Below are 27,010 nucleotides of genomic sequence, written 5' to 3'. Positions count from 1 at the left end.
TGACCTCCGAGGGCTTTGCACATACATGGTGCATAAACATACACGCAGGCAAAAATCTATATATAAAATTAATATATGTTTTTAAATTTAAAATTATGATTCAAATCTCTAGAACAAAACAGTATTTTCTCAGTATGCACCAAATAGCAGGAGATGTGCTAAGCTATTTGAATGTATTATTTCCATTAAAGGTCATTTGACTGTATAGCTTGTGTTAATCCTTGCAAGGCTCTGTAGGATAACATTTCTGTGGTTCCTTCTGTTTTATACAGAAGGAAAGAGGCTGAGTGGTTAGTTAATTCTAGATTACACAGACATTAGTAGAAGATCTGTGTTTGTAAGCCAGGTTAGTGTGATAACTATGTTTACATTGGTGTATTTTGCAGCAACACGTCTTAGTTATACTTTAAAGAAGATTGGGTGGGAGAAAAGTATGTCAGCTTTTCCATGAGGATGAGCTCAGTATCCTGGGATGGAGTAGTCTATCCATTGACGCATAAGCTTTGGTTTTCCAAGAATGGTTGCTGGTCCTGCAGAAGGAATCTTTGCTTCCTTTCAGTGTCTTTCATACTTGGGGTCTTGAGGCAAACAGTTAGTTTCTGGACTGGGATCCATCCGTTCCAATCCTTGGGTTCATTAGATTTCCAAGCCTAGATGTAAAACTTGGGAGTCTTGGGTTGAAAGATGCTTCTGAGAGTCGAGGTAAGGCTGCGGGTGCAAAGCAAGACCATTAGCGAGGCTAAAGAGAGGTGTACCTACATCACTGAACATGTGTTAAGATTTATTGGTCCATTCTCACTGCTTTTTACTTCTTCCCTTTCCATCTCCACCAATAGCTATTGGTTACTGATTGTTTTCAGCTGAGACCGGCAAGCTTGAGTCCACTAATGGCAGAGCTGAGAGGGCAATGGGATCTTCTACACTGAGCCATAATCCTGGCCACTTAGACAAGAGAAATTGTTTTTCAGGGTTTTACACTGCCATTTCTGTTCACCCTTTAATGAATGCTTTCTGTCCATAAATGAAGGAGAGATGGAGAAAGAGGCAAGTAAGTGCTAACATAAATTGCAGTAGGTCAACCACAAATACAGGCTTTCCAAAAAAGTTCTTTTCTACTTCTATTTTTTTTTTTTTTAGTGCGGGTTAAGGTGCTTGCTGATTTCAAAAGTACTTCCTGAGCTTGATTAGTATGCCTGATGCATCAAAAATTGCCTTTGCAAACCTTTATTCTATAATCCATGCTTCAGAATAGAAGGTCCTTTTGAAAACTAGATAGAGATCTGACAATAACGCGTGCTTCTCGCCATTATAGGTCTCTTACGGAATCACAAGTCATATGCTAGGTAATGGATATTAAAATTGAAACAGACAGGCACTAAGAAGCTATAGTTGATCTTTACTTTTAGTTTGGGGGCACACGAGCTTCTTTTTCAGTGTGAGTCATTGCGTCAGGAGAAAACTGTAAATAATGGGAGGATATACTTTCATTGTACATAGCGTGTTTGTGGAAGAAGCTACATGTGACTTTGACATTTACACTCCAGTTCTTTTCCTCTGTCCTGAATCCTGGCCAAGGACTGGAATGATTGCGTGGGAAGGTTGATTGTGTTCCTAAATGCTATGTTGTCTTACAGCTTGGCTTCGGATCATTCCTTGGAATCATCGGATCAAACCTGATTGAGAACAAGCGGCAGATGGTAAGTTTTCGTCCTCTGGAAAGCTCAATGTTTATGTGGATAAGGAATACATTGCTTAAGCTTGTGCAAATTTGGCCCCAGAGGAAACTGTTATTTCACCTTTTCCCCTAAGCCTCCAGAGAACTTATCTCACAGTGTTCTCAGGCTGGTTTGCATTTCTTTAAGCTTTTCTCCTTCATTCTTCCGGCTGTTCAATCAGGCTGCTGGTCTGGCCTAGAATGCCGGGTTTCTGTTACATACATTACTGCAACTCTGAATATTAGTGACTTTTATAGCTTCCTTTTGGTTACATAATCTTTTGGAAAAGTTTTCACAAAGTTTTTTTTAAATCTCTTAGGATATTATAATCTAGGGAACTTCAATTAAGAAAATAAGTATAAACTGGGCCTGGTGATTCATGCCTCTATTCCTTACACTCGAGTGGTTAAGAAGGGGAGATCTGGAGCTCAGTTCTAGGTCACCTTTGAGTGATCCTGAGTTCAAGGCCTTCCTGAACTACTTGAGAACTAAAAAGAGAAAGAAGGTAAACGTACTTGAAACATAGATCAGACGAACTAAAATTATGAAGTCAACTTCACAACACTATCTTTGTGTCTTTGCCATCCCTAGTTCAAAGCAAGTACGTAGTAAAGTTGAGAGGAAGGACCAGCGTTTGACAGAAGGTGAAGCTTATAGTTCACTGTTCTAATACAATCTCCTAAACGCAAGCTGCTGTATTTTCCTGTTTAATTTTGGGCAGGCTTCCTTGAGGGCAAGGGGTAGAATGGAGAGGTTCGCAATACAGTTTTATAGAATTACAGATCAGGAAGTCTGGTGAGTGGTCAGACACTGGACTAAGTTTAGACTCACCTTGGACAACTCTTAGTGGCATCCAAACTTTGGCAATGGGGTCTGTTTAACATCAAGCTTAATCAAATAATGTAGTAGCTCTAGGGACACAGCACTCTACCCATGTGCTTCCCCCAGCAGTATGGGAATCACTGCCAGGGGACTTCTAATAGTTCCTTCTTCCATTTCACCTGGCCGCCATCCCTTGCCAGATTCGTTTTCACTTTAGGCTTAAATTATTCAAAATAATGGGGGAGTTTTAATTGTAGAGCTGATCATAGCATAGCTAATAATGCCAATTTCATGACATCGTTCATCCATTATTTACCAATTATCTGCAGTGCTGTGAAGTGAGATTTATGGAGAGAGGTTTCTGAACAACTCCCAAAGGAGATAAGTATTTCCTCTCAGCCTGTTGAAGTGGGTGAACCCTAGGGTAGTCTTGGCTTTGATTTTTTTCCTTCTCCCTGGGGAATAGCTTGATGGCCATGTTATTTCCTCCTCTTTCTCCCCAGAAGCCTCAAGAAAGAAAAATGCTGATTCCATGTAGTTCAGAAGGGCAACCATAGCAGATTGTAGGCTTGTGTATCACATATCTCCTTGTCCTTGAATACATTCTGAGATTGTGATGCTACCATACCTTGATTTATAGCATCACCTTGGTACTAGAAGATGGACTTTAGGAAAATTTACGTTATCTAACATGATCAATAAATTTGGCAATCTGGTTTTATTATTTTAAATTTTCTAGTTAGGCATGGTGGTACATACCTGTATTCCTAACCCTTGGGTGGCTGGATCAGAAGTTTAAGGTGAGACATAGTCACAAAATAAATTTGAGACCAACCTGGACTACATGAAGCCATGCCCTCCAAAAAAAGAGTGAGAAAGAAAACTTTTATATAGACCACAGAGAATTTATCCATTTCAGAGACATCAATTCTTGCAAAATCTCTCTGGCACTTAACTGGTAGTAAATTGAATATCCCCTTCGTTCAATGATACATAATGTGATGGTGATGTAGACTTATGTAGAACCCAAGAATCACTCTTGTTCTCATCAGTGTCCACTCAGGCAGCAGAGTTAGGGGTATAGAAATCAAAGACTCACAATGGAGACACTGGAAACACTGTTTCCCTCACTGATAAAATACAGGGTTGGATTACATGATGTCCAAGGTCCAACATTTTTCTGAATCTGAGGATGGAAGGACAGCATACTGGATACAGCAAGCTTCTTCATTCGGTGTTCACAGAATGAATTTCTGACCCTACCCTGAAATAGTTTTCAAAAATGCTTCTGTTTCCCCTTCTCTTCCTCCCTGCCTACGTCCATATCCACTCACCCTGCATGACTGAAAAAGAAAAAGCACCCTCGTCAGTGACAGAGTAGACTTCTGCTTTGGCTGGCAGTCTCTTGGGGATTACCTAGTCTCCAAAAGCGGCATCAGTGGAAGGCTAACAGGCATGTTCCTTTTTTCCCTCCTACAGCTGGTGGCTTCTATCGTGTTTATCAGCTTTGGTGTGATTGCAGCTTTTTGTTGTGCTATAGTTGATGGGGTCTTTGCTGCCAGACACATTGTGAGTATTATTATCCTTGAGTTGAATCGTACAATGCTATAACCCTGCCTTGAATGTGCACTGAGTGCTTTGAGGGGGCACATGTATACAAGGGAGAAGGAAGCTCCTCCTCCGTCTTCAATAGCTGGTAGTCAAGGTGAGAACATCAGTGAAGAAAGTAAGCACCTAGAAAACTGGACCTAAACTGGCAGTGCAGACTCCAGGTGAAATAGGGGGTTCATCTTGGACTCCAGAGAGCAGAGAAGGCTATTCCCAGTGGCAATAGGGATTCGAGTAGCCCTTTGGTGAGTACAATTTGGACAGTCAAAGACAAAGGCATAGGGTAAGGGGATGACTTGAAGATGGGGAAAGAGCAGCAGGGAAGTACCACAGCCTTAGACAGACATGATGGCGTCCTGTGGAGACACAGATAGACCATTTGATTCTGTAGCAGGAAGCCACATGGTCCAAACCAACCTCCCCTTCAATAGCTACAAAAACAGACCATGAGGACAAAGGTACCTTTCTCAGGTACCCAAATAAATGCTGTTCCTGTGACAGTGGTTGGGATGACATGATGAAGTTGGAAGTCTGGAGAAAGTTAGAGCTAAATCCCCCACCCTCAGTTCAGTCCTTCAGTCCAGATAGCAAATGTTTCCCACTCTGCAGAAGCTGTCCATTGGATAAGGGCCATTTTTACTTCTGAACTCTAGGTCTCTGTGACTAAGAGCACACCCATTGAGATGTCTGTAGAAGACATTGTTCCCCATGTTTAACTTTAGTTCTTTGACAATTCCATGCATATAGATAAATGCATCTTGATCGCTGCCTTTGTCTCTCTTCTTTTTATCTCTGTCCCACTCCTATCAACAGCCCCTCCTCCCTCCATGTCCCTTTCCCAGATACGTAATTTTTGTTTTGTGTATGAATCCTCTTATTTGTTTAGAGGTATCTGTGGGACCATTTGATTGGGACTATCCATTGGAACCTGGTGGCATCACCAGTGGGTGCATAACTGAAGGCAAAGGCATTCCCTTTTTGCTGAATTTACCAGTAGGAAATCATATGGCATATGGGTTAGGGTTTCCTAGGCTCCTCTTGGATTTGTGCCTGGCTGCTAATGTACATACTCAGAAAATGCATTCATAATTGTCAAAAAATGTTTATTTCCCTCTGAAGGTAGCATGTTTTCAGCGCCTCTCCGTAGTGTCTAGCCCTTACATTCTTTCTGCCCCATCTTCTACAGTATTTCCTGAGCCTTGAGGGTATGGTATAAATGTCATGTTTAGGGCTGAGCACTCAACTGTCAATGATCCTCCACACCTTTTGCAATTGTAAGTCTTTGCATTTATCACAGTTCACTAGAAAGAAAGGTTCCTGTGATTAAGGCTGAGAGTGATAATTGTCTATTTGTATAAACATATATATTTAGAAGGTGGTTCAATATTGTGTCAATTTAGCTAAACAATGGAATTATGGTCCCCTCTTAGGGCCTGTGACTTCCCTCACCATGGTCTTTGCAGCAGATTTCCAGCACAGATTCCCTCCTATGCAGTGGGCTTCATATCCAATTACAGAGTGCTTGATTACCACCCATAAGAGTTGCCACTAAAGTGGGTGCGTTTTGCCTGGATGGTTGGTATTATAATTCATAGTGTTCAAAGCTGGCTAAGGCTATTGATGCCTTCTCCCCACTAGCAGCCTACGTAGCACCTCCTGCTCTTGCCCTTCTTTTACCATGCTCTGTTTCACACTGTTCCAGATTTCTGGCCCAGGAACAACTTTTCCATTAACCATAGTAAGCATAGTGCTTAGAACTCATACTAATTTTAGAGTGCCACAAAAATGGCATTATTTCCTCTCAAATAAGAAGAAAAATGGTGAACTTTTAGGTTGAGACAAAACATTTGACACATAACATAGATATATTCATTTTCATACCAATGTGGTCATAAAGCATATTTTTAAAAAATACTTTTCAGTGGGAGAAGGGGATGAGAAAAAACAACAACAAAAGAGCCTTGGACATGGGAAATCATTAAGTAGCCCTGATGTTCTCTAAAGACCAAAATCAAGAGCAAGATGTAGCAGCTAAGTCTTGGAGCAAACTCAGCTCTTCAACTGAACTAAACATGGAAAATGAAGATGTTTTGTGAACTGTTGAAAACTGTATTTTCTAAAATAGTTGAATCAGAGCAAATTTAGCTTACCAAACTTTTCTGTGAGTCACATGGCATGTTGTTGTACTTTAGTCATTGACTAGAGTCTTCTTCCAGACAGAAGAGGCAGCCCCTTTTTTGGCAAGATCAAAGGAGAGCATACCATTAATGTTATCACCTAACTCATCTCTGAAACAGTAATTTAGGAAATAATCTATGTGGGGAGAACAATAAGGTATTGGAGAGATATGCCCTTTCTCTGATTTTTTTGAGTGCCAGGAACATAAATATTATATCCTCCATCAAATATCTATATTCTGGTTTTAGCTGAGAGGTGCCATCTTTCATTTGCCTGGATTTTTTTATTCCTAAATGATATACTAGTAACTGTTACTGGTTATAATTCTGTCCCCTAACATAGCAATTATTGTGGTCCTCACATATTACTCTCTGAATATATATATATATATATATATATATATATATGTTTTTGTATCATTGCTTGCAGTCAGTCATAGTGCGCATGCTATTTTCTATTCAATAGGAGACATCCTAGCAACACTAATTCTTTGTTTTTATGTATGACATTTAGCTTTCAATGTGTCCTCACATCTATTACCTCATTTGAGACCTACAACAATCCTGTGAGATAAGTAGGGCAGGCATTATTATCCCCATTTGACAAGCAACAGTCACTCTGAGACAGTTTCCATGGCAACCTAGGCCGAGTGGCTCAGAAGCCTGTTGTAGATTTTCATAGCATCATGAGCTAAAATGGCTTCCTTTTCTTCTTTTTTTTTTTCTTCCACTCATGTTTAAATTTTTTAAGTATATTCACAGTGGCATGGAGACAACAGTTTTAGATTTTTTTCATATCAAGAAGAATCCTTATATCCTTTGTCCATTATAGCCTGTCTCTCTATCCTCCCCAACAACTAATATGCTTTCACCTTAATAGATATTCCTATATTAGACATTTCATACTAAAGGAACACTATATGTGGATTTTATGATTGGCTCCTTTTATTTAGTATAATGTTTTCAAAGTTCATCCACACTGCACTATAGACCAGTGCTTTATTCCATTTTTATGGTGTACTAATGTCAATACTATATTGACATTTAAGTTGTTTCTTCCATTTTATGATTATAGACAGTGATCTGGTTCCCATTTGGGCACATGGTTCTGAATGGGCATATTTGCATTCTCATTTCCTTTCTGCTTGGGAACAAAACTGCTAGGACATATGATAACTGTGTTTCATTGAAGAACTGCCTGACTGTTCTCCGAAATAGCTGTGCCATGTTTTATTCACCATCGATGTATTAGGATTCTGATTTCTTCACAGCGTCACCAGTTTCCATTATTATGTGATTGTGCCTGTGAGTGTGAGGCGGTGTCTCATATGATTTTGATTTCTATCTCCCGTATGGGTCCAATATTTTAGATCATTGGCTTCAATGGAAGGCAATGAGGAATAAACTTCCAGCCTCTATTTATTGGGAAGTTCTCTGTGATGATCACAGTTTTAGCTACTGTTCCTGTTGCTATAACAGTGCCTTGACCATTGCAACTTATAGATGGGTTTAATTTTGCTCACAGTTTGTGGGTACAGGCAGGGTACAATGGCAGGGAAGCCATGGTGGCAGGAGCCTGAAGCCATGCTGTCATTACATCTGCAGTCAGAAACCAGGAAGGAGAAATGCTGGTTCTCCGCTCCCTTTCTACTTTTTCAGTCCAGCACAGGAAATATTGTCACTGTCCTTTAGGGTGAGTCTTCTGCTTCATTTAACCTAACCAAGCTCATCATTTGCAGGCATGATCTTATGCTAACCTAAATGATTTCTCACAAATATGTCTGGTGGCTTGTCTCAGGGGTGATCCCAGATCTTGTCAAGTTAGTAATTATTATTCACTATGGAACCACAACAATCTAGCCACCTCTAAGCCCCTTTGTAAATGTTATACTTGGTGAGTTGCACTGTGGTATTATATTTTATAGATTTTGATGGTATCATGATGCTGTTAAATCACAGATCCATTAGCTGCCTTTCTGTCTTGGAAGTCAGGCCACACTCCCCTGCAGCCTCAGTTTCTTTCTGTCTTTGTCTCTCTGTCACTGTCGCTCCCCCACCCCACCATACTCCACCTCTGGACAGAGAGTTGGTAAGAAGGAGGCATGCTGTGACCTTTCTGAGTTGACACCTTGCTCCCTTTCAGCTACCAACAAGTCTGGCTCACCCTGATTTCCAGACCTAAGACAACATGGATTTTTACTTTATCATGCCTTATGAATTCTAGCCTATGTCATGTAATGTGGAACTTAATACTCCAATCACTAGCAAACCTGTAAGAGTCATTCCAACCACTGTCATAAGAACAGCACTATTTGGGTACTTGAGAAAGGTACCTTTGTCCTCATGGTCTGTTCTTGTAGCTGTTAAAGGAGAGGTTGGTTTGGACCATGTGGCTTCCTGCTACAGAATCAAATTGTCTAACTGTGTCTCCACAGGACCCCATCATGTCTGTCTAAGGCTGTGGTACTGCCCTACTAATAAACATTTCCTTTGATACGTAGGCTCAGCTTCCTTTCTACAGAGCTGCTTTCTTTTAGTTATAATGCATGCCATGAGCTAAGGCTGGATGCATCTTTAAGAAAATGTATCCTCTAACATGGGACCTGCTCAAAGATACCTGGATTACTTAAATGAAAGTCGTATTTAGATCCCGGCTCACCTTGGTCGGGTTAAAGCCAGCTTGTCCTGTCGGTGAGAACCGTTAACATTGCCTTGCTATGTTTCTTCGGCTTGAGTGAATCAGAATTTCACCAAGACCTAATGTTTTTTCTATTCCCCCTTCTTTCTCCATCTTCCCAACCATGGCCATTCATTAGCTGAAAAAGTCACTTTACTCTCTTGTGTTATAATTTCTCTTTCTCTCAAGTGTCTATAATAGAAATTTACCTTTCAGGGTTAGAAAGAGAGTGAAATTAAGTAATAGGCCATGAGCATGTCCTACAAGGGCCTGTCACATAGCAGTCATGTAATATACAGCAGTACCCCTTTCCATCTCTTCTTGCCAAGGTGGGCAGCCCTTCAGGCTCAGGTTCAATGACCTCTTCTCACCCATGAGTTGCCTGTTCCTGCCCTTCTTCTGGGGATTAAGTGTAGAATATCAACCAGACATAGTGAATGGGCAATCATCCTGCATCCCTGTCTTATATAAGGTCAGTAGCTGAATGACAATCCAGGTCATATAGGGCTATGGACACCACTACGGTGAAACCTTTTTCTTGAACACAATAATAACGAATAGGCTTTTACTCCATCATAGAAAATAAGTCCTGCCAGTTGTGAGCATGAGAGTCCTCCTTCCTTTCTAGTCCAACTCCAGACTGAAATAACAAGCAATATCCTTTTGTAACACTGAACAGTGAAAAGAATTATGAAGCATGAGCCAATGGAAAGTCCCAGGTCATTGATGGGGTTACAGAATAAAGGCAAGAGGCACTCAATGCCAAGTATAGGGGATTCTAAATCACAGGTACAGGAAAAATAACCATCAGGATTGGAAATGAGGCAGAAGGGGAAAGGCAAAAGACAAATAAATCCTTTCTGCCTGGGCACTTTGAACTAAGCCCCTAAGGCCATTTTGCATAAACCAGTGTAATCTTAGGCAATGTGACTTTGTCCAAAGACCCCCGTACTACACAGGGATGCTTAGTGTCAGTTGTACAAATGACAGCATTTTCTGGTTACAAGTTACAAGTTTCCAGGCATATCTGACTTGTCTCTTCTTTCCAACTCTCATGCCTGAGAGTTTCATCAGAAAGCTAGCAGAGTAAATCAACTGTCCTTGATCTCCACATCACCCGCCCCTTTGCCTTAGAAGTACCATTTTGAGTTTGACAGTTTTACCTATCTATGTAGGAGAGTGGAAATGGCTTGCAGTACAGTTGAGTTAAAATCTACAGCCAACTAAGTAGCCACCCATCCTCCAGCCACTGATTTCTTTGCCTCTTCCTTTTGCAAAGGTGTGGAAATAACAGCAGGGAGCACAAATCAGTCAGCCCTTATCCTCATTATTGTCAGGTGATAATGAGACTTCATAGTTAAAGCCACGCTCTGCTCTCTCTATTTAGAAGTGCAATATTGCAATAACCTGGAGTTTGGAGTCTTGCTCCCTAGGGACTGTTTGCAAGGAGACAAAGCCTAGAAGGGGAAAAAAACAAGGAGGAAATTTCAAGAGACTCATTTTTCAATCAATCTTCCTGGTTTCTCATTAACTGAAGTAGTTCAACAGAAAGCAATTATTAGAATGATCTTGCGTGATCCATACATTCTTGGGCCCCCAATAGATAGCTTTTAGAATTTAACCTAACGTACTGCCTCTGGGACTGAGTGTGTGTGTGTGTGTGTGTGTGTGTGTGTGTGTGTGTGTGTTTACCAATCTTATATTGGCAAGCAGGGCTCTTGATGTTTTGCTTTACAAAGCCAAAACCCTTTTGGTTTGGTGTTTCCCTTTATAGGATTTGAAACCACTCTATGCTAACCGGTGCCACTATGTTCCCAAGACATCCCAGAGGGAAGCTGAGGAGGTGAGCCACAACGATGCTGCATGTCTTTACCTCATGGGAAAGTCCCTTGTTTTATCTGAAACAACCTTTTTTCACCAAGAAATATTTATTTATCATTTTAAAGCATATGAGTGTCTTACCTGCATGTACGTATGTGCACCACATGTGTACTGGAGTTACACATAGTTATGAGACACCATGTGGATGCTGGGAATCGAACCCTGTCCTCTGCAAAAGCAACAAGTGCTCTTAACTGCTAAAACAACTGTTAAGCCATGAAACACTCTATATTATTTCTTTCCATAGACATAAGGTTTACTACTAGGTGCTTTACGCTATTTGTTCACTGGGTCAAAGCACAGTGTTAATGAGGACATGTCATAGATTGGAGCCTCATGAGGCCTAATCAGATTAATTTTGTTCTATGGCCATAGGGTGGCCCTCTGAGCCCAGCCAGAAGTCTCTCATGGTGTGTCCCTCTCCCATCTCTGCCAATAATGGTTCAGGTGCCTGGACTTGGTGCTCAGCTGGAAGAAGATAGGAATCCCACCAAGACCCTGTGCCGAGAAGGCAGAGCCTGAATGCCACACATAGAACGCTCTGGAGTTCAAATCAGGATACCTGAGCAATCTGCTGTATCTTAAGGCTCTAAGGAGGCCCAGCTTGTTAGTCTAAGAGGCCAGTCTAGTAATCCTGAGAGTCTTTCTTTCTTACCCCACACATGCCCTGTGTTCTCTGTTGCTTCATCTAGAGGCAATAGCAGTGGCAACACTGGGGGTGGGGGGCGTGCACGTTCAATTCAGCAAATCACAAAACACCTCCAAGCTAGTGGATTCCAACGTATGAAATTCTACCCAGGTTTCTGGGATTGTTGGCAATTTGGTACTCTGTTAATCTCAAAATGAAAGTCATGCACAGTGAGGATACACCCAAGAGTACATTTGCAGCACAAATCTCGGACCCTCCAGAGAGGGGAGAAGACAAAGTTGGGTGGCTAGGGAAGCAGGAAATGGGCATAGGATGAGTTAAAAAAAGGGAACAAATAGGATGAAAATGCACTGTATTAATGTCTCAAAGAATGAAGAAAAAATACAAAAAAAATTGAAAGATAGCATACCTGTGACTGGAAAGGAAAAAATAAAGGCAGAAGCAAAATGACCACTACATCACACAACCTCCCGGGGAGCCACCTTACACAAAATTTAACAGGAACGGTGTCCTTGGAGTTAGACAAAGTCAGAGTCTTGCTCCCAAGGCATGATGTTAAATGCGTTTATTATGGTAGCACCGTCTGGTTCCCACCATTGTTGGTCAGCAACCACAAAGTTACCATTTTTCTAATTGTTCCTGGGTTAGAAGGAGGAATAAAATGTGTGTGTGTGTACTAACAGCATATCAAAAGGCAACAGGCACTTGTATGAAGGACCCAATATGAAGGACCCAAAATGTCTGTTTACTAGGAATATTTCTGCAACAAAGCCAAAGTGTGAAAGTACTTTACTGCACCCTTATTGCAAAGGGAACTTGAAAAACATTCTTGCAAGCAAGAGAAGGTAAATACAGACTATGCTTTACACTTTTAGTTTTGAAAAATGTTTTTGCAACCTCAAACAATGCAACCCTATTGCAGTGACTCTCTTGATTTCACTGTGATAGCTTTCTTGTGTTAATTTGCCAACTGAGCAAATATTAATAACAGTTTCCATAAATTTGCCTATAATCCTGTTTCTCTTAACTCGATTTTTCCTGTATAAGGTCATAACTTCCTCATCCAAAATTACTCCTTCTACGAGGGCTTTGAGGAACCTTACCCAGGCAGTTAAAGAGGTACTATTGTATTTCAGTATGCATGTGATGGCCTCTCTATTCCTTTGTACCAGATTCTCTTTCATCCTGTGTCCTGGTTTTCTCATCCCTCATATCCTCATTCCCTCACATCCATTTAATATAACATAAATTGTTCCATCTGTCCTTCCTCTCCTCTAACAATTATGAGTTGGGCACTAAGGACTGTAGCTGGGGCTGAACATAATCACAGATACACAGGTTCTTGCTTTATGCACAAGCACAGCGACCTTTCTGCTTAGCCTCACGTTTCATTTGCATATTATACCCATCATTCTGTCTCCATCAGTCACTAACTCACATTTCAATTCCAGAGGACCAATCCTGTCCAGTGCTAGTTTCTCCCATTGTTGTTTTGTGCCTGCAGGTGAACTGCCCTCAACTTAGCCGTGGACTCTGCACACCTCGCATCCGGGGCAACACCTGCTTCTGCTGTGACCTCTACAACTGTGGCAAGTAAGTCTGGTGCCATGGGCACAGAAGTAATTGTTTGACCATATTGGGTGCTAAGAGAGCCAAGACTAGTGAGGAGCTTATATTCTAGCAGAGGAGAGAATGTAAGCACACACAATACACAATATAATGGTAGGTGCGAATAGAGTTTCAAAGAAAAATGAAGCAGGAAAACATCAGTGAGGGAGAAACCGTGTACACACAGAGTGGGCATGGGATGTCTATTTGTAAAGGTTTCATGTGTGAAGGGACCTGAAGAAAACTGGAAAGCAAGTCAAGAAAATAGCCAAGAAAAGAGGTTTAAAGCCAAGGGGACAGCAAAATATAAACTGGCAAGGGTGGTGCCAGTTATGCTAAACCATCCAGACTCTTTGCCTTCCAATTAGGAATGCAGCAGTTCTTCTTTCCAAATATTAGGTGCTGAGAATAAGGATGTCAGACTAGTAGGAAAGGCAGATGGGTGAGCAATTGATATGTGAACATAGCATGGTGAGCACCAGTGGCTATAGCAAGGACTCTGGTGGCACAACGAAGGACAAAGGATAAGGAAGAGTTTAGGGTATGAACTCAAAGCATGTGGGGGTGGGGAAGATATGCTCGCATATGAAGTGGAGGGAACTATAGAAAATACAGTAGGTGGTGAAGACAAAGTAGGAATCAGGGTCAGATGTCAAAGAACCTACTGTCTAAAGGAACTTTGGCCTTAACCATTGTAGGCGATTGGGAGTTATGGAGGTATACAGCATGGGAAATGAACTTGAGCAGGTAGACATTGCAGATGGCTGGGATGCAATAAAAGCAGGAGGGATTTGTTTTTTAAAGAACAACTTAGGTGAATTAGCGATGTGATACAGATTATGAGGACTAGGCCTTCGTATAACATGTTGTTGGCTAATGCTTTCCTATGCATGACTATTTTCAGACGTAGTGTAGAAAAGCTGAAGGCCAAGGCAGGGAGGGAAGAACTAGCCCAGGAGAGGTGGATGGAGAGAGGCCTGGAACGGAAGCCACTTACTCCTACACACTCTCTTCCTCTTAGTGGTCTGGGACCAGTTCAGAAAAAGGTTTGAGGGTTAAAACGTGACAGGTTGGAAACAGAGAGCACCAAGGGAGAGTTCACCTGGCCCTTTCACTTTCTTTGCTAATACCAATCTCATTTCCTTGGACTATCTGACAGTAGAGGAAGAGAAATTCAAAGACTCAAAGGAGGTATAAGGATTATGTAGGTGGGAGGGTGACACATAAATATTCATGTCCAGCTTCTCATCTGACTTCCTCCATTCTTCATCCTCTCTCTTTTGCTCTCCCCCTTTCTCTGTTTACTCCCTTTCTTTGCTGCTGTTTTTTCCACCTCCCTCTCTCCCCCTTCTTTCCTGATTTATAACCTCAAAGAGTAGGGACTGGAAACTGCCATGAACTGAATAGAGTTCGAGATTTGGAGGCCTATGGAGAGATCTAAGAAGTAATCTATTTTACACACACACACACACACACACACACACACACACACACACACGCATGCATGTGCACACACACACCTTTGTTTCTACAATAGGTATGTTTCAGAAAAAAAGATTAGAAAGAAAATAAAGGGTTACTTAAATCCCATTTATTTGAGGCACAGCTGAATATTCTATTCTTATGCCCAGTGGAGATGCAACCCAACTTCTCTTTTTTGTTAATCTAAATTTCACAATAACTGATCTTCATAAAGCAACTCTTACCAGTATTATTTTTAAGGAAGGAATGTTTTTTCTAGTTTATAAAATACTTTTAATTTTTCCTTTTTTTCTTTTTTTCTTTACTCTTAAAGGCCCACCCCTTATTCCTCTTCCCCTTCTCCTCAGAGAATGGGTACCCACCCACCCTGTTGTGTCAGGTCACAACAGGACTAAGCATATCTTCTTTCACTGAGGCCAGACAAGGTAGCCCAGCTAGGGGTGTTGTGTTTTATAAAAAGAAAGAAAGAAAGAAAGAAAGAAAGAAAGAAAGAAAGAAAGAAAGGAAGGAAGAAAGGAAGAAAGAAAGAAAGAAAGAAAGAAAGAAGGAGGGATATGTTTGGTAGAGGCTCAGTATGATGAAGTGGAAGGGGATGCCTTTGCAGGCCCATGATGCGACATCCCTTTCCCCTGAGGTACCAGCCATAAGACCAACTGACATAGTATGAAGAGAGTTTATTTAGACCATGGGGAGGGGAGTTGTGAGAGTAGAGGCAGAGAAAGGTGCGGGGGGTGTGCAGGGAGGTAGAGGCCAGCCATGAACATGTGGAGAGAGGGGGAAGGGGAATGGGGAGAGTAGGGAAAGAGAGGGAAGAGGGGAGAGAGAGAGAGAGAGAGAGAGAGAGAGAGACAGAGAGACAGAGAGACAGAGAGAGAGAGACAGAGACAGAGACAGAGACAGAGAGAGAAAGACAGAGAGAGAGACAGAGAGAGAGAGAGAGAGAGAGAGAGAGAGAGAGAGAGAGAGAGAGAGAGAGGAGGCAAATAGGCCCTTTTATACTGAGTCAGGCATACCTGGCTGTTGCCAGGTAACTGTGGGGCGGAGCCTAGAAGAAATACTAAGAAGGGATGGGGATCCAAAAGCAGGCAACACTCAGAGAAAGCACTTCCTCCAATTATTGGGGGATTCACATGAAGACCAAGCTGCACACCTACTACAAATGTGTAACAGGCTAAGGTCTAGCTCCTGCATGCTCTTTGGTTGGTAGTTTAGTCTCTGTGAGCCCCATGAGCCCAAGTTAGTTAACTCTGAGTTTTCGTGAGGCTTCTTTGTCCATGCCAATTTGCTCAATGCTATCCTTCACTCTTGCATAAGACTCTACCTGTTGTTCGACTGTGGGTCTCTACATCGTTTCTATTACCTCCTGGATGAAGCCTCTTAGGAGACAGTTGTGCTAGGCATAACTGCAAGCAGAGCAGAGTGTCACTAACAGTGTCATGGACGGGCTCTCTTCTATGAGATTGGTCCAGTCATTGTTTGGACATCTGTCATTTTCTGCTCCATCTTTATCCCCAAACACCTTGTAGGAAGGACAAATTTTGGGTGGAAGGCTTAGTGGGTAGGTTGTGTCCCCTCCCTCCACTGGAAATCCTGCCTGGCTATAAGAGGTGGACACTTAAGTCTCCATATCCACAACTGCTAGGATTCTCAGTTAGGGTCATCCCCATAGACTCCCATGACTCTCCCCTGTCCTAGAGTTACCCCCATACTGATTTTTGTTTCCTCCCCCAGTCCTCCCCCTTTCTCCACACCTTTTCCCCACCCACTCCCCACCCCACCTCCTCTCCCACCAAGTTCTCTCCTTCCATCCACCTCCAGTGTTTATTTTACTCCCCCTTCTAAATGACATTCAAGCATTCCTCCCTAGGGTCTTCCTTCTTATTTGGCTTCTTTGAGTCTGTGGATTGTATCCTTTTTTGGCTAATATCTACTCATCAGTGAGTGCATACCATGTGTGTTCTTTAGTGTCAGGGCTACCTCACTCAGGATGATATTTTCCAGTTCCGACCTTTTGCCTGCAAAATTTAGGATGCCCTTGTTTTTAATATCTGAGTAGCATTCCATTATGTAAATGAACCACACGAGAAAGGAATTTGTTAAGATGTTGTACTAAACTATGGACTTCCACAGGGCAGGGGACATGATTTCATTTCGTCAGCACAAGGCTAGGCATGAGTAAAAAGCTGATGAAAATAGAGGGATATTTGTTGAAGATAAAAAAAAATCTTCCTTTTCACCAGGAAAAGAAATTAGACAAAACAACGGATACGAGTCATGCTGTTTCTAAGGATCTATAAGGTCTGGAGTGGCTTTAATGTACCCTGTACCTAGAAGCCCAAGCATCTGTCAACATCCTTTCCCAAGTCTGGGTTGCCAAGATCCCAAGGGCAAAACCAATAGAAAAGGACTTGCTTACGTCTCCATCAGTTCAGAAAACAACCATAAGACTAAATAGGGGACAGACTAGCAATGAAGGGAAAGCTTTTTCCTTGACCCAGGGTTTTTTTTTTTTTTTTTTTTTGCATCCAGAGCCAATGGGAGTTAAATTGAAGACCTAAATATAGCTAGCAACCAGCATTCTGAGGCTTGGAGACTTTAATTTTGCCGAATGCGTATTTGTTTTCCTCACACGAAGCCTATTTTTAATCAATTGCCAGCTCCTCCAGTCCATTTCCTGGAAAGGAGGCCAAGAAAAAAAAAGTAGGAACAAAAAACATCAGGCAGTCATTTGTACAGCACTACAGAAACAGAGTGTCTACTGTCCCCCTCGAACCCGCAGACCTTCACTGACGTCATGGGTGGTGAGGTTTAATAGCAAACATAGATTATTCCATTTAGCCTTGTGCAGGAAGGTGGCTTTCTCTAGGACACAGCTTCTCTGCGGCAGCCTTTCAGAGCATCTCTGCCTTCCATCGAACTCAGTCATCTTTGGAGAGGTCAAGTCAATATCATTGGTTTTTAGCGTGTAACCTAAAGGAAATGGAGTGGTTTGTGTATGGCCTCAGCTGGGAACACAATGATACAGGACAGCTTACTTCCACTCCTCGCCTCCTCTAATAAACCTTTATGACATTCCTACTATGTGCCAGGGGCTATTGGGTTCTTTAGAAACTCAGTGTACCAGAAGGGGAATTTAAAGAGATGGAGGACGGGGGGTAGGGGGAAGGAAGGAGGGAGAGAGGGAGGGAGGAGGAAGGGCGGAAGGAGAAGGAAAGACAGAAACAGAAAGAAAGAATGACAGTTAGAGACAGAGGGGGTAGGGTAGAGAGAGAAGACATGAGGAGAAGAATTACCACTCCAAGCTAAGATGTTGTCTTATTGAAGAGCATAAAGATGCTTTCCTGCGTTTCCCAAGACCAACTGCCACTGCAGGAAGTAGAGTGCAGGAAGAAAAAAGCCCATATTTGATGATCGATGCAGTGACGAGGCTTTGTACTCGTTCCTCATTCTCTGCACATTAATCTGTGGTCTTCAATCTTTCTAGTGCTGTTCTAGGTAGTAAGAGAGACAAAAATGATGCCCTGTAAGAGATGGCCCTTGCTTTGGAGAGGTTACAAGTTTGACAGAGACATTGTGGTGGCCTTGGGCTTGGCTGCAGCATGGCACTCGGCCCCGAGCAGCCTCTCAATATGTATTAGCCTAAATGAAAAACTAACAACAGCAAACTAAAAAGAAAAGGCTGTCTGAGGCTGCGAGTGTTGAGGGAAAAATCTAGCGAGTGGACACTGGAGCCCTTGAGAAGGTACCATTAAAGCTTTGGGCCAAAGGTGGGATTTAGACAGGCAGGGAGCTGAAGATAGTACCTACTGGAATCAAAAAAATCTGAGGTCAGTTTTTAAGTAAGCTCCTAGCATTTCTAGTCTTAAGCCTCCTAAGAACTGCAGCCTAGCTAGGATATAGAGTCCATTTTTAACCCAGATTATGGCAAATGGAAATTTGGGTAATTTTCATTTAATTTCTTTTTATTATATACTTTGTGTGTGTGTGTGTGTGTGTGTGTGTGTGTGTGTGTGTGTGTGTGTGTGTATGTATTCACCTTGCTGATCATGAAAAGCAGTGAAAAGGTTTAGAAAAAAAATGAATGGCTCTAAGTTTCAGAAATATTTTTGGAAGATTAATTGAGCACCGATAGAGTGTGCCAGGAGTACCTTGCAGTCTTGGGGGCACAAGGGTGAGGTCAATCAGAAGGCAAAAAATACAATTTTAGGCAATTTTTTTCTCAGAAAATGAACCAAATGAAATCACGACTCTCAAACAGACGCTAACCACATTAATTTGCTAAAACCCATACTATAATTAATCATTAACTTTCTTTTGTTTCCTAGGTCAGTTTTTAAAAATTAAATAGTTGCTGAGCCCACTCATATTGAAACCAATTATGCCCTCTGGAAAATAATTTCTTTCTTGAAGTGCCTAACTTGTGCATGCTAACTTGTGCATGCTAACTTGTGCATGCTAGGCAAGTGTTCTACCACTGAGTTATATACTCTTGAATGAATTACTCACATTTCCATGTGAGGTCATGTGTCCTTACAGCATGAGTGTCTTTAAGCATGTGGTTCAAGGTCTGAATTATGTTTCCAGACATTGGCTCTCAGAAGGAAAAAATAGTTACTATTTGTTATGGGCTAAAGTACTGCTTTGTACACAGTCTTTTAAATTTTAATGTGCGTGCGTGTGTGTGTGTGTGTGTGTGTGTGTGTGTGTGTGTGTGCGCGCGCGCGCGCACGCGCGCGCATGTGTGTGCCTGCCACATGTGGATATCAGAGGACAACTTCCAGGGGTCAGATCTTACCTTCCATTTTAACAAAACAGGGCCCCTCCTGTTTCTTCCTCTGTCCACAAGTTTCTGGATAATTCTGGCTCCTCCTTTCCATCTTGCCATAGGAGAGCTGCAATTGCAGCTGCTACCACATCTTGCTTTTAAAATGTACATTCTGAGGGTATAATTTAGGTCATCAAGTCTACAAGGGAAGCCTTCTGTACACTAAGCCATTTCATGGCTCTGTCATGCACATTCTTCTTAAACCTCCCAGGCTCAGAGAAGTTAAGAATGTTTCTGTCAGGCAGCAAATACGTTATAGCTAGGGTTCTAATGCAGCCTGACTCCAGAGTTTGCTAGGGTATAATGCCTTTCTACATGCTCTGTCTGTCCATTTCCTCTCAGTAGATTAGGAGGTAGGCAAAGATAATTGGAAGGATGTGTCAGAAGGTGAGTCCAAGCCACTAATGTCCTTACAATTCCACACTCACCCTTAGACACATACCTGTCCTTTTCTAAGGGATTGAAGCTGAACACACTCAAGTCTTTTGGGGTAGTAAGTAACGTGTACACTTTCCTTCCCCAGCATCAGTGCCAAGTCATAGGACAAACTTAAGGTGTGCTTAGGAATGGGATCTTCAGATAGGTATAAAGTACTAAAATTCAATTTCAGATGAATATGGTCGCTGGGGGAACCAAGGTCAGGTTTTTCTGCCTGTAACTAGAGTTTCTGGGGATCTAGTGTCTCTGGTGCTTCTGTAAGCACACACCCGCATGTGTACACACACACACACACACACACACACACACACACACACACACAGACACACACACACACATTTATAACCACACACAAAGAATACAATTGACATGTATGGGCAGACACATATAGACACTCATATTGGTGATCCTGATGTAGTCAGCCTTGTAACCACACTGATTTCAATTCCTCAGAGAAATTCGTTTTAAAGATTCCTAAGTTAAATTTACTTGTAGACTTGAAAAGTTTTTCTTGCGTGAATAATTCTTCTTTGATTCATTTTGGAGATTACCCTCTGTTTGTTTGTTTTTCACTCTTGGTATTCCTCTAACAGGGATCTCTCATGTAACAGCCTTTGGATGCTAGGGCATTGCATTGTGTGCTTAATTTTAAGCACAATGTTTCAGGTTACCTGCTTTGCAATGTCCCAGAGGATAGAGATTTCCAATGAATTCATTTACCGAGCATTATTCAGCACCAAATGTGTGTCATGTATAACAGTTGCATGAGGTTTTTTTCCTGAGATATGAACAAATGTCTGTTCATCCCAGAAAGAACAGAGGTAGACCAAAGAAATTATTGCACCCAGGTTCAGCTTACTGAACTAGTGAGTTTATTATCTTGTCACCCATCTCTTGACGTGAGGGAAGGGATTGGTTCTAAGTCACTATCTCCTATTGATACAAAGACCTGTAGGTGCCGAAGTCCTTTGTAGGAAATGGATACTATTTGCACACAACTTACACACAGTTTTCTGTACATTCTAAATTGCCTTTAGATTACATATAATTCATAATTGTAAGTGTCATGACACGAGGCATTATACTAAATACAGTTCTTTGTTATTTATGGAACAACAGAAACTGGTCTACGTCTGTTCAGTACAGACCCATGTTTTAAATACCCAATCCATGGCAGATTGAATTGGCAGATGCAGAACTGCAGGGGTTACATCTTTCACATATGTATTTGTGGAGGGAGAGTACAAATCAGTCTGTGTCAAGTGATGTGACTCAGAGCAATTAGGCTGAGTGTAGGCATCTTTAGACAAAGTAGCCAGGGAGAACTTCTCCAAGGAGTGATATTCTGAGTCTTGTGTTACATCTCAGTTTTAGTAGTATATTAGCACACTGGGGATTTTGGGGGGGGCTTGGTGGAATTATTTGGTTGGTTTTGATTACGGAGATATTGAAGTCTTTGAAGCCTGAAACAGATTTCAGCTGTACCAGTTATGATTTAGCCAAGGTCCTTACCCTCCGGGAATTTCACTTCCATCATTTGAAAAGTGGGAGTGTAACATCATCTACCTCAGTGTTCTCAACTTTCCTAATGCCGTGACCCTTTAATACAGTTCCTCATGTTGTGCTGACCTCCAGTCATAAAATTATTTTCATTGCAACTTCATAACTGTAATTTTGCTACCATGATGAATCATAATGTAAAACATTTGTGTTTTCCAATGGTTGTAAGTGATCCTGTGAAAGAGTCATTCAATCCCCAAGAGAGACATGACCCACAGGTTGAGAACTGCTGATCTACCTCGTAGACTACTGTGTGAGTTTGCAGTGTTGACAGGCATTGCTGTGATGATAGAAATGTTTTATAATATGTTCTGTCCAGTTCAACGGCCACTATCTACATATGGCTATATGAAGCACTTGAAACATGAGAAGACTAAATGCTTGAACTTTAAAGTGTACTTAATAAAAAAAATGCCACATGTAACTAGTGGCTACCATATTGGACAGGTGAGATTTACTGAACTGACATACGTGTAATGCTAAACACTGTGCCTAGTAGATGATACATATCAATAAATGCTATCTATGATTAGTGTTAGTGATGATTACAAGAGTCTCTCTGACAAGCAACATTTTGTTTTGTGTTGTGTTTTCCATAAATTCAACCACACTTCCATTTATTGTGTTTTCCAGTGATGCCCTTTACAATAGCTCCCCATCTGCCTAGGCAGGCAGCTTTTTATCCTCTGAGCTACACAGTAGTCAAATCCTAGTGCTGAGAGCAAGGGAGGAAGATTTTCTGCTTCTAGGAGACTGACTGCACTATGTTTCTCCCCATGCAGCAGGGTGGAAATCACCGGTGGTTACTATGAATACATTGACGTCAGCAGCTGCCAGGACATCATCCACCTGTACCATCTACTCTGGTCTGCCACCATCCTCAACATTGTGGGCCTGTTCTTGGGTATCATTACTGCCGCTGTCCTTGGGGGATTTAAGGATATGGTAAGAAAGAGACTTTCCATTTCACAGTCACCTCTGTTTGGCAATTGTGAACAAGGCTAAGATGTTTGGAACAATGGAGATACAGAATTTGAAGGGAGGAATCAGAATCCAGCATAGGCAGCTGCCTTCAAATATTTCAAGTTGAAGTGAGAAGTGACATCAATCTGTATATATTTCTTGTGAATGTAAACTTCCAGGTAGCTTGGGGGCATATTTTAAGAGTGAAGTAGTCGGAGGGAGTTTTCAGTCTTCTGTCTTCCTGTTCACTCTGTTGGTGTATGTGAACAATCCAACATACCTTCCCCTAACACGTTTAGTAGAAACTTTCCTACTTAGTTTTCTCCTTAATGATCTTTGGGAGACAATGAAGAAAAGAGACTTATGTTTAACTGTAGGCAGGATTAATGCTAGTCTCCTACAGGAATTCCATCATGGAGTTTCTACACTAGATGCACCTAGGCTTGTTTGTTTTTTTTCTTGTACCTGATGACTCAGTCCCGGGATAAGCTGCTTGCCAGGTCTTGCCTTCAACCTCAGTCTACTCACATTCCTGTTCCTCTCTTTGGAATCTTGTCCATATTTGTGTGCATGCCTATAAATGCCTGTAAATGCACAGCAGCACCCAGAACCCTCAGTAATGCATATTCCCTGGATAACAGGACCTAGCCTCTTTCTTTGCTTCCAAAAGATTTATCATAATTTATTTTCTATGTTGGTAAATTTTAATCTCCAATTATGGAGCTGTTATTTTTGAGCCATGGTTATTAACCTAGCATTATATTAGAATTACCTGGGGTATCAAAACCAAGGCAAAACAAAGTAAAAATAAATCTCACTTGACTTTCCCTAGACTTTCTGATTCAGCTGGTCAAAATGGAAACCCATCTAGCAATGGATTCTTGAGATCACTCCAGATGATTTGGAGTCTGTAGGTGGGCTTGAAGACCACTGTTTCACATATCCTTAGAACATGATTTTGTGCCTAGAAGGGATTTTCTTATGATTCAAGAAGTGAGATAAGCAACTACTAGACCCTTGGTTGTTTATATCCCCTTTGAGTTGCCAAGGAACAGGATCCTGAATAGCAGTCTCTAATCTAACTCTAGATAGATAGTTGAAAGACAGTAATGGTAAAATGAAGGGCCCTGAAGGTAAAGGGAACAATGGAGTTTTGGTTACAAAGCCCCTGAAGAAGTGAGCTGCTTAGGAATATTGGGTGTTCCTGCTGGTGACTCTGTTGTGAAAACCCTTCCATGTCCACCCCTAGTCTATCAGTTTCTCTTCTGTCCTTTTTCCCTTGTACATATTTCTCACTTCCTCTGTTCTTCAGAAAACCCAAGCACTAGGGAGTCTGTATGGTAAGCATTGATGTGATGGTCACCCTAGGAACAAGAAGGATTTCCTCTGCGTGGGGGTGGTTAGGAGACATAGGTGTTTCCATGTTTAGGCTTTTTCAAAGATAAAAATTCCATTATTCTTGGAGGCTTGTCCCAGAGGAGTCTCATAGCAGGTGGGGATTTCCTGAATAGGACGAGCTTTCCAGACCCAGGGGAAGGGCTGCCTTGATGAACGAATAGTGCTTTACATGGTTTACCTGCAAGGTGACCCTCCGATTTTACCCCATAAAATCACAGTGCTGAACATGCTACTGTTTTTCCTCCACTTCTTCCTCTTATTCCTCCTCTTCTTTTTCTTCCATATTTTCTGATAAGACTTTGCCCCCTTTGTCTATTTTCAAAATTAAGATAATTAAAATAAGGTAATTTCAAAACTACTAGAATTTTATTTTATATTATTATTTATTTATATGTGTGTATATGTATGTATGTATGTACGTATGTATATAGGTATATATGTATGTATATGTTCCCAAGGTCAGGGGCATCTCCTGGAGCTGGAGTTACAAGCAGTTTTAAGCTTCCTGTGCTGGGAATTGAACTAGGGTCTCTGTAAGAACAATACATATTCTTAACCACTGAGCAATCTCTCTAGCCCCAGGTAGTAATGTTTTAAATATGCTGGCTAAGACTCCACATAGGTGTTAAAACCTTTTATTATGTAACCTCTCTGAGTTAAAGAAAGTTCTGCAACTTGGGAAGAAGGAAGGAATAAGATGGTGACATTCTAAGAATTAGAGGACATCTCAATGATAATAAACCTATTTGAAATGTACAATTCAGTAACATTCAGGACATTCAAAATGCCACCTCGCTATCATCTTTACCTAGTTCTATGGCCCTTTCATGAAATGAAACCTGTAACCATGAGACAGCTGCTCCTTGTTCCTCTTGTCCCGAACCATCAGAAACCATTAATCTGCTATCAGTATAGATTTGTCTCTTCTGGATATTTCCTACAAACGGACTAATATAAAACATAAAGTTCTGGGTGACTCTTTTCACTTACTATATTTAGAACTCATCTACCTTTCGGCATATATCAGTGCTTCATTTCTTTTAGTGGTTGAATAATATTTCATTCTATGGACATGCCACATTTTATTTAAATCTACTAAATAATGTATATTTTATATATTAAGTGTATTTAAATCTTTTAAAGTCTGTTGATGGACATTTGCTCCCACCTTTTTGGCTCTGGAGAAATGCTGTTACAAACATTCATATAAATTCCCAGTTTTTTCATATAAACTGGAAGTGGAATTTTTTCATGGTATGATGCTTTTATATTTAGCTTCTGGAGAGGGATCCAATCTGTTTTCCTCATCAGATATCATTTTATATTCTTGACAATACTATACAAAAATTCCAACTTCTCTATAGACTCATTAGCAAAAGAGTCTAGTAGGCACAACATTACAATCTTGCCTTGCCTTTTTATAATAGCCAACAATGTCAGGCCTATTTCATGTGCATGTGGACAATTTGTACACCTTCTTAGGAAATTTTTGCATCTTAGCTTTTGACATCTATATTTCTATCTATCTATCTATCTATCTACCTATCTATCTATCTATCTATCTATCTATCTATCTATCTATCTATCTACCTACCTATCTATCTACCTATCTATATATCTACCTATCTATCATTTATCTATCTGTTTTCTTTAGGCAGGGTCTTACTCTGTAGCCCAGGCTATGCCCAAACGCACAATCTTCTTGCCTCAGCTTTCTGACAAATGAGATTATAGGCTTGTGCTACCACGTATGGCTTTGCCTGTGTTTCCCCCCTATTTTGAGTGTTTTATATTTTGCTGTTGAATCCTAAGCATTCTTCTCCTGCTACAGATACTAGACCTTTATCAAATGTATGATTTACAACAACACATATGTTTAAGAGACTGATATTTCCCCATTTGACTCTTAGTTCTCCTGTCAAAAAGATCAATTAAACTCACATGTATAGATTTCTATTTGAATTGTTCAATTCAGATATCTTTTTATGTACAGAAGATAGGGGATTCTGTTGATAGTAATGATAGTGACCATGCTCTCTTTAAACAGGGCTTTGTGCAAATATTTTTGTTCAATCTTTGTTAGTTAGCTTAGATACTCACCTCAGGTAGATATTAAATACTCAACCATTTAATATATGAGAACACAGATCAAGAAGGCTCAAGAGATTTGCCCAGAACAAAGTAGCAGAACTTGGACTGTAGCCCAGATCAACTCTTGCTCCTTCTATCCCATCCCTCCTGCCTCACAATGACATTTGCCCAGGCGGTTCTGCTTCTTCAAGTTTTGTAATGAACACTACCTGCTATTTGCTCAGGAACTTCTTTAACAGTAAGTGAAAGCCAAGGAAATATTGAATATTATTAAACCTTAAGCCTGGGAGCCCTGTCGAACGCTCTTAGGAGAAAAGAAAAAAAAATGAAAGCAAAGATCATGGCAAAAGATAGTCAGTTCATAGAATAATAGAATTCTAGTGGGGGTAGAACCTGAGGCCACCAAGAAGATGATGTCATCAAAATGAGAACATGATGTAGAAAGTTCTAGAATATAAATGTGTGAGCCAAAAACCTCTTGGCCTAGGTCCAAATGGAGTTGGTGCCTGGCAGGTCTGCTCCTTTTTTACAGTGCTCTGTAGTCTGTAGGGAGGCTCAAGGTTACTGGCTGATGGAAAGGTAGGAGCCTACTGCTGCGAGCTGGCAGCACTTACATACATCGGGCTAGGAGCCACTTTTTTTCCCACCTTTATTAAATTGGATATTTCTTATTTACATATCAAATTTCCCTTTCCCAGTTTCCAGGCCAACATCCCCCTAGACCCCCTTCTGTATGGGTGTTGCCCTCCCCATCCTCCCCCATTACCACCCTCCCCCCAACAATCACGTTCACTAGGGGTTCAGTCTTGGCAGGACCAAGGGCTTCCCCTTCCACTGGTGCTCTTACTAGGATATTCATTGCTACCTATGAGGTTGGAGCCCAGGGTCAGTCCATGTATAGTCTTTAGGTAGTGGCTTAGTCCCTGGAAGCTCTGGTTGCTTGGCATTGTTGTTCATATGGGGTCATGAGCCCCTTCAAGCTCTTCCAGTCCTTTCTCTGATTCCTTCAACGGGGGTCCCGTTCTCAGTTCAGTGGTTTGCTGCTGGCATTCGCCTCTGTATTTGCTGTATTCTGGCTGTGTCTCTCAGGAGAGATCTACATCCTGTTCCTGTCAG

The 27,010-nt window shown here is 41.3% G+C and overlaps 1 protein-coding gene across 2 annotated transcripts in view; it reads left to right on the top strand.

Annotated features, from left to right (window-relative positions):
- Nucleotides 1-27,010, top strand: part of Tmem255a (transmembrane protein 255A) — a 64,241-nt gene that overhangs the window by 18,243 nt on the left and 18,988 nt on the right. The window contains exons 3-8 of one of the 2 annotated variants that reach the window (NM_182822.3): nucleotides 1,635-1,697; nucleotides 4,017-4,106; nucleotides 10,774-10,842; nucleotides 12,577-12,648; nucleotides 13,034-13,122; nucleotides 22,225-22,387. In NM_182822.3, the coding sequence (NP_877974.2) occupies nucleotides 1,635-1,697; nucleotides 4,017-4,106; nucleotides 10,774-10,842; nucleotides 12,577-12,648; nucleotides 13,034-13,122; nucleotides 22,225-22,387 (546 nt within the window). The remainder of the gene's footprint in view (nucleotides 1-1,634; nucleotides 1,698-4,016; nucleotides 4,107-10,773; nucleotides 10,843-12,576; nucleotides 12,649-13,033; nucleotides 13,123-22,224; nucleotides 22,388-27,010) is intronic. The other variant, XM_087599805.1, reaches the window with a different exon arrangement.

This window comes from Rattus norvegicus, chromosome X, assembly GCF_021556685.1.
Source record: "Rattus norvegicus strain SHRSP/BbbUtx chromosome X, alternate assembly SHRSP_T2T, whole genome shotgun sequence".
NCBI classification, from domain to species: Eukaryota; Metazoa; Chordata; class Mammalia; order Rodentia; family Muridae; genus Rattus; species Rattus norvegicus.
This window is presented reverse-complemented; position numbering and strand designations above follow the sequence as displayed.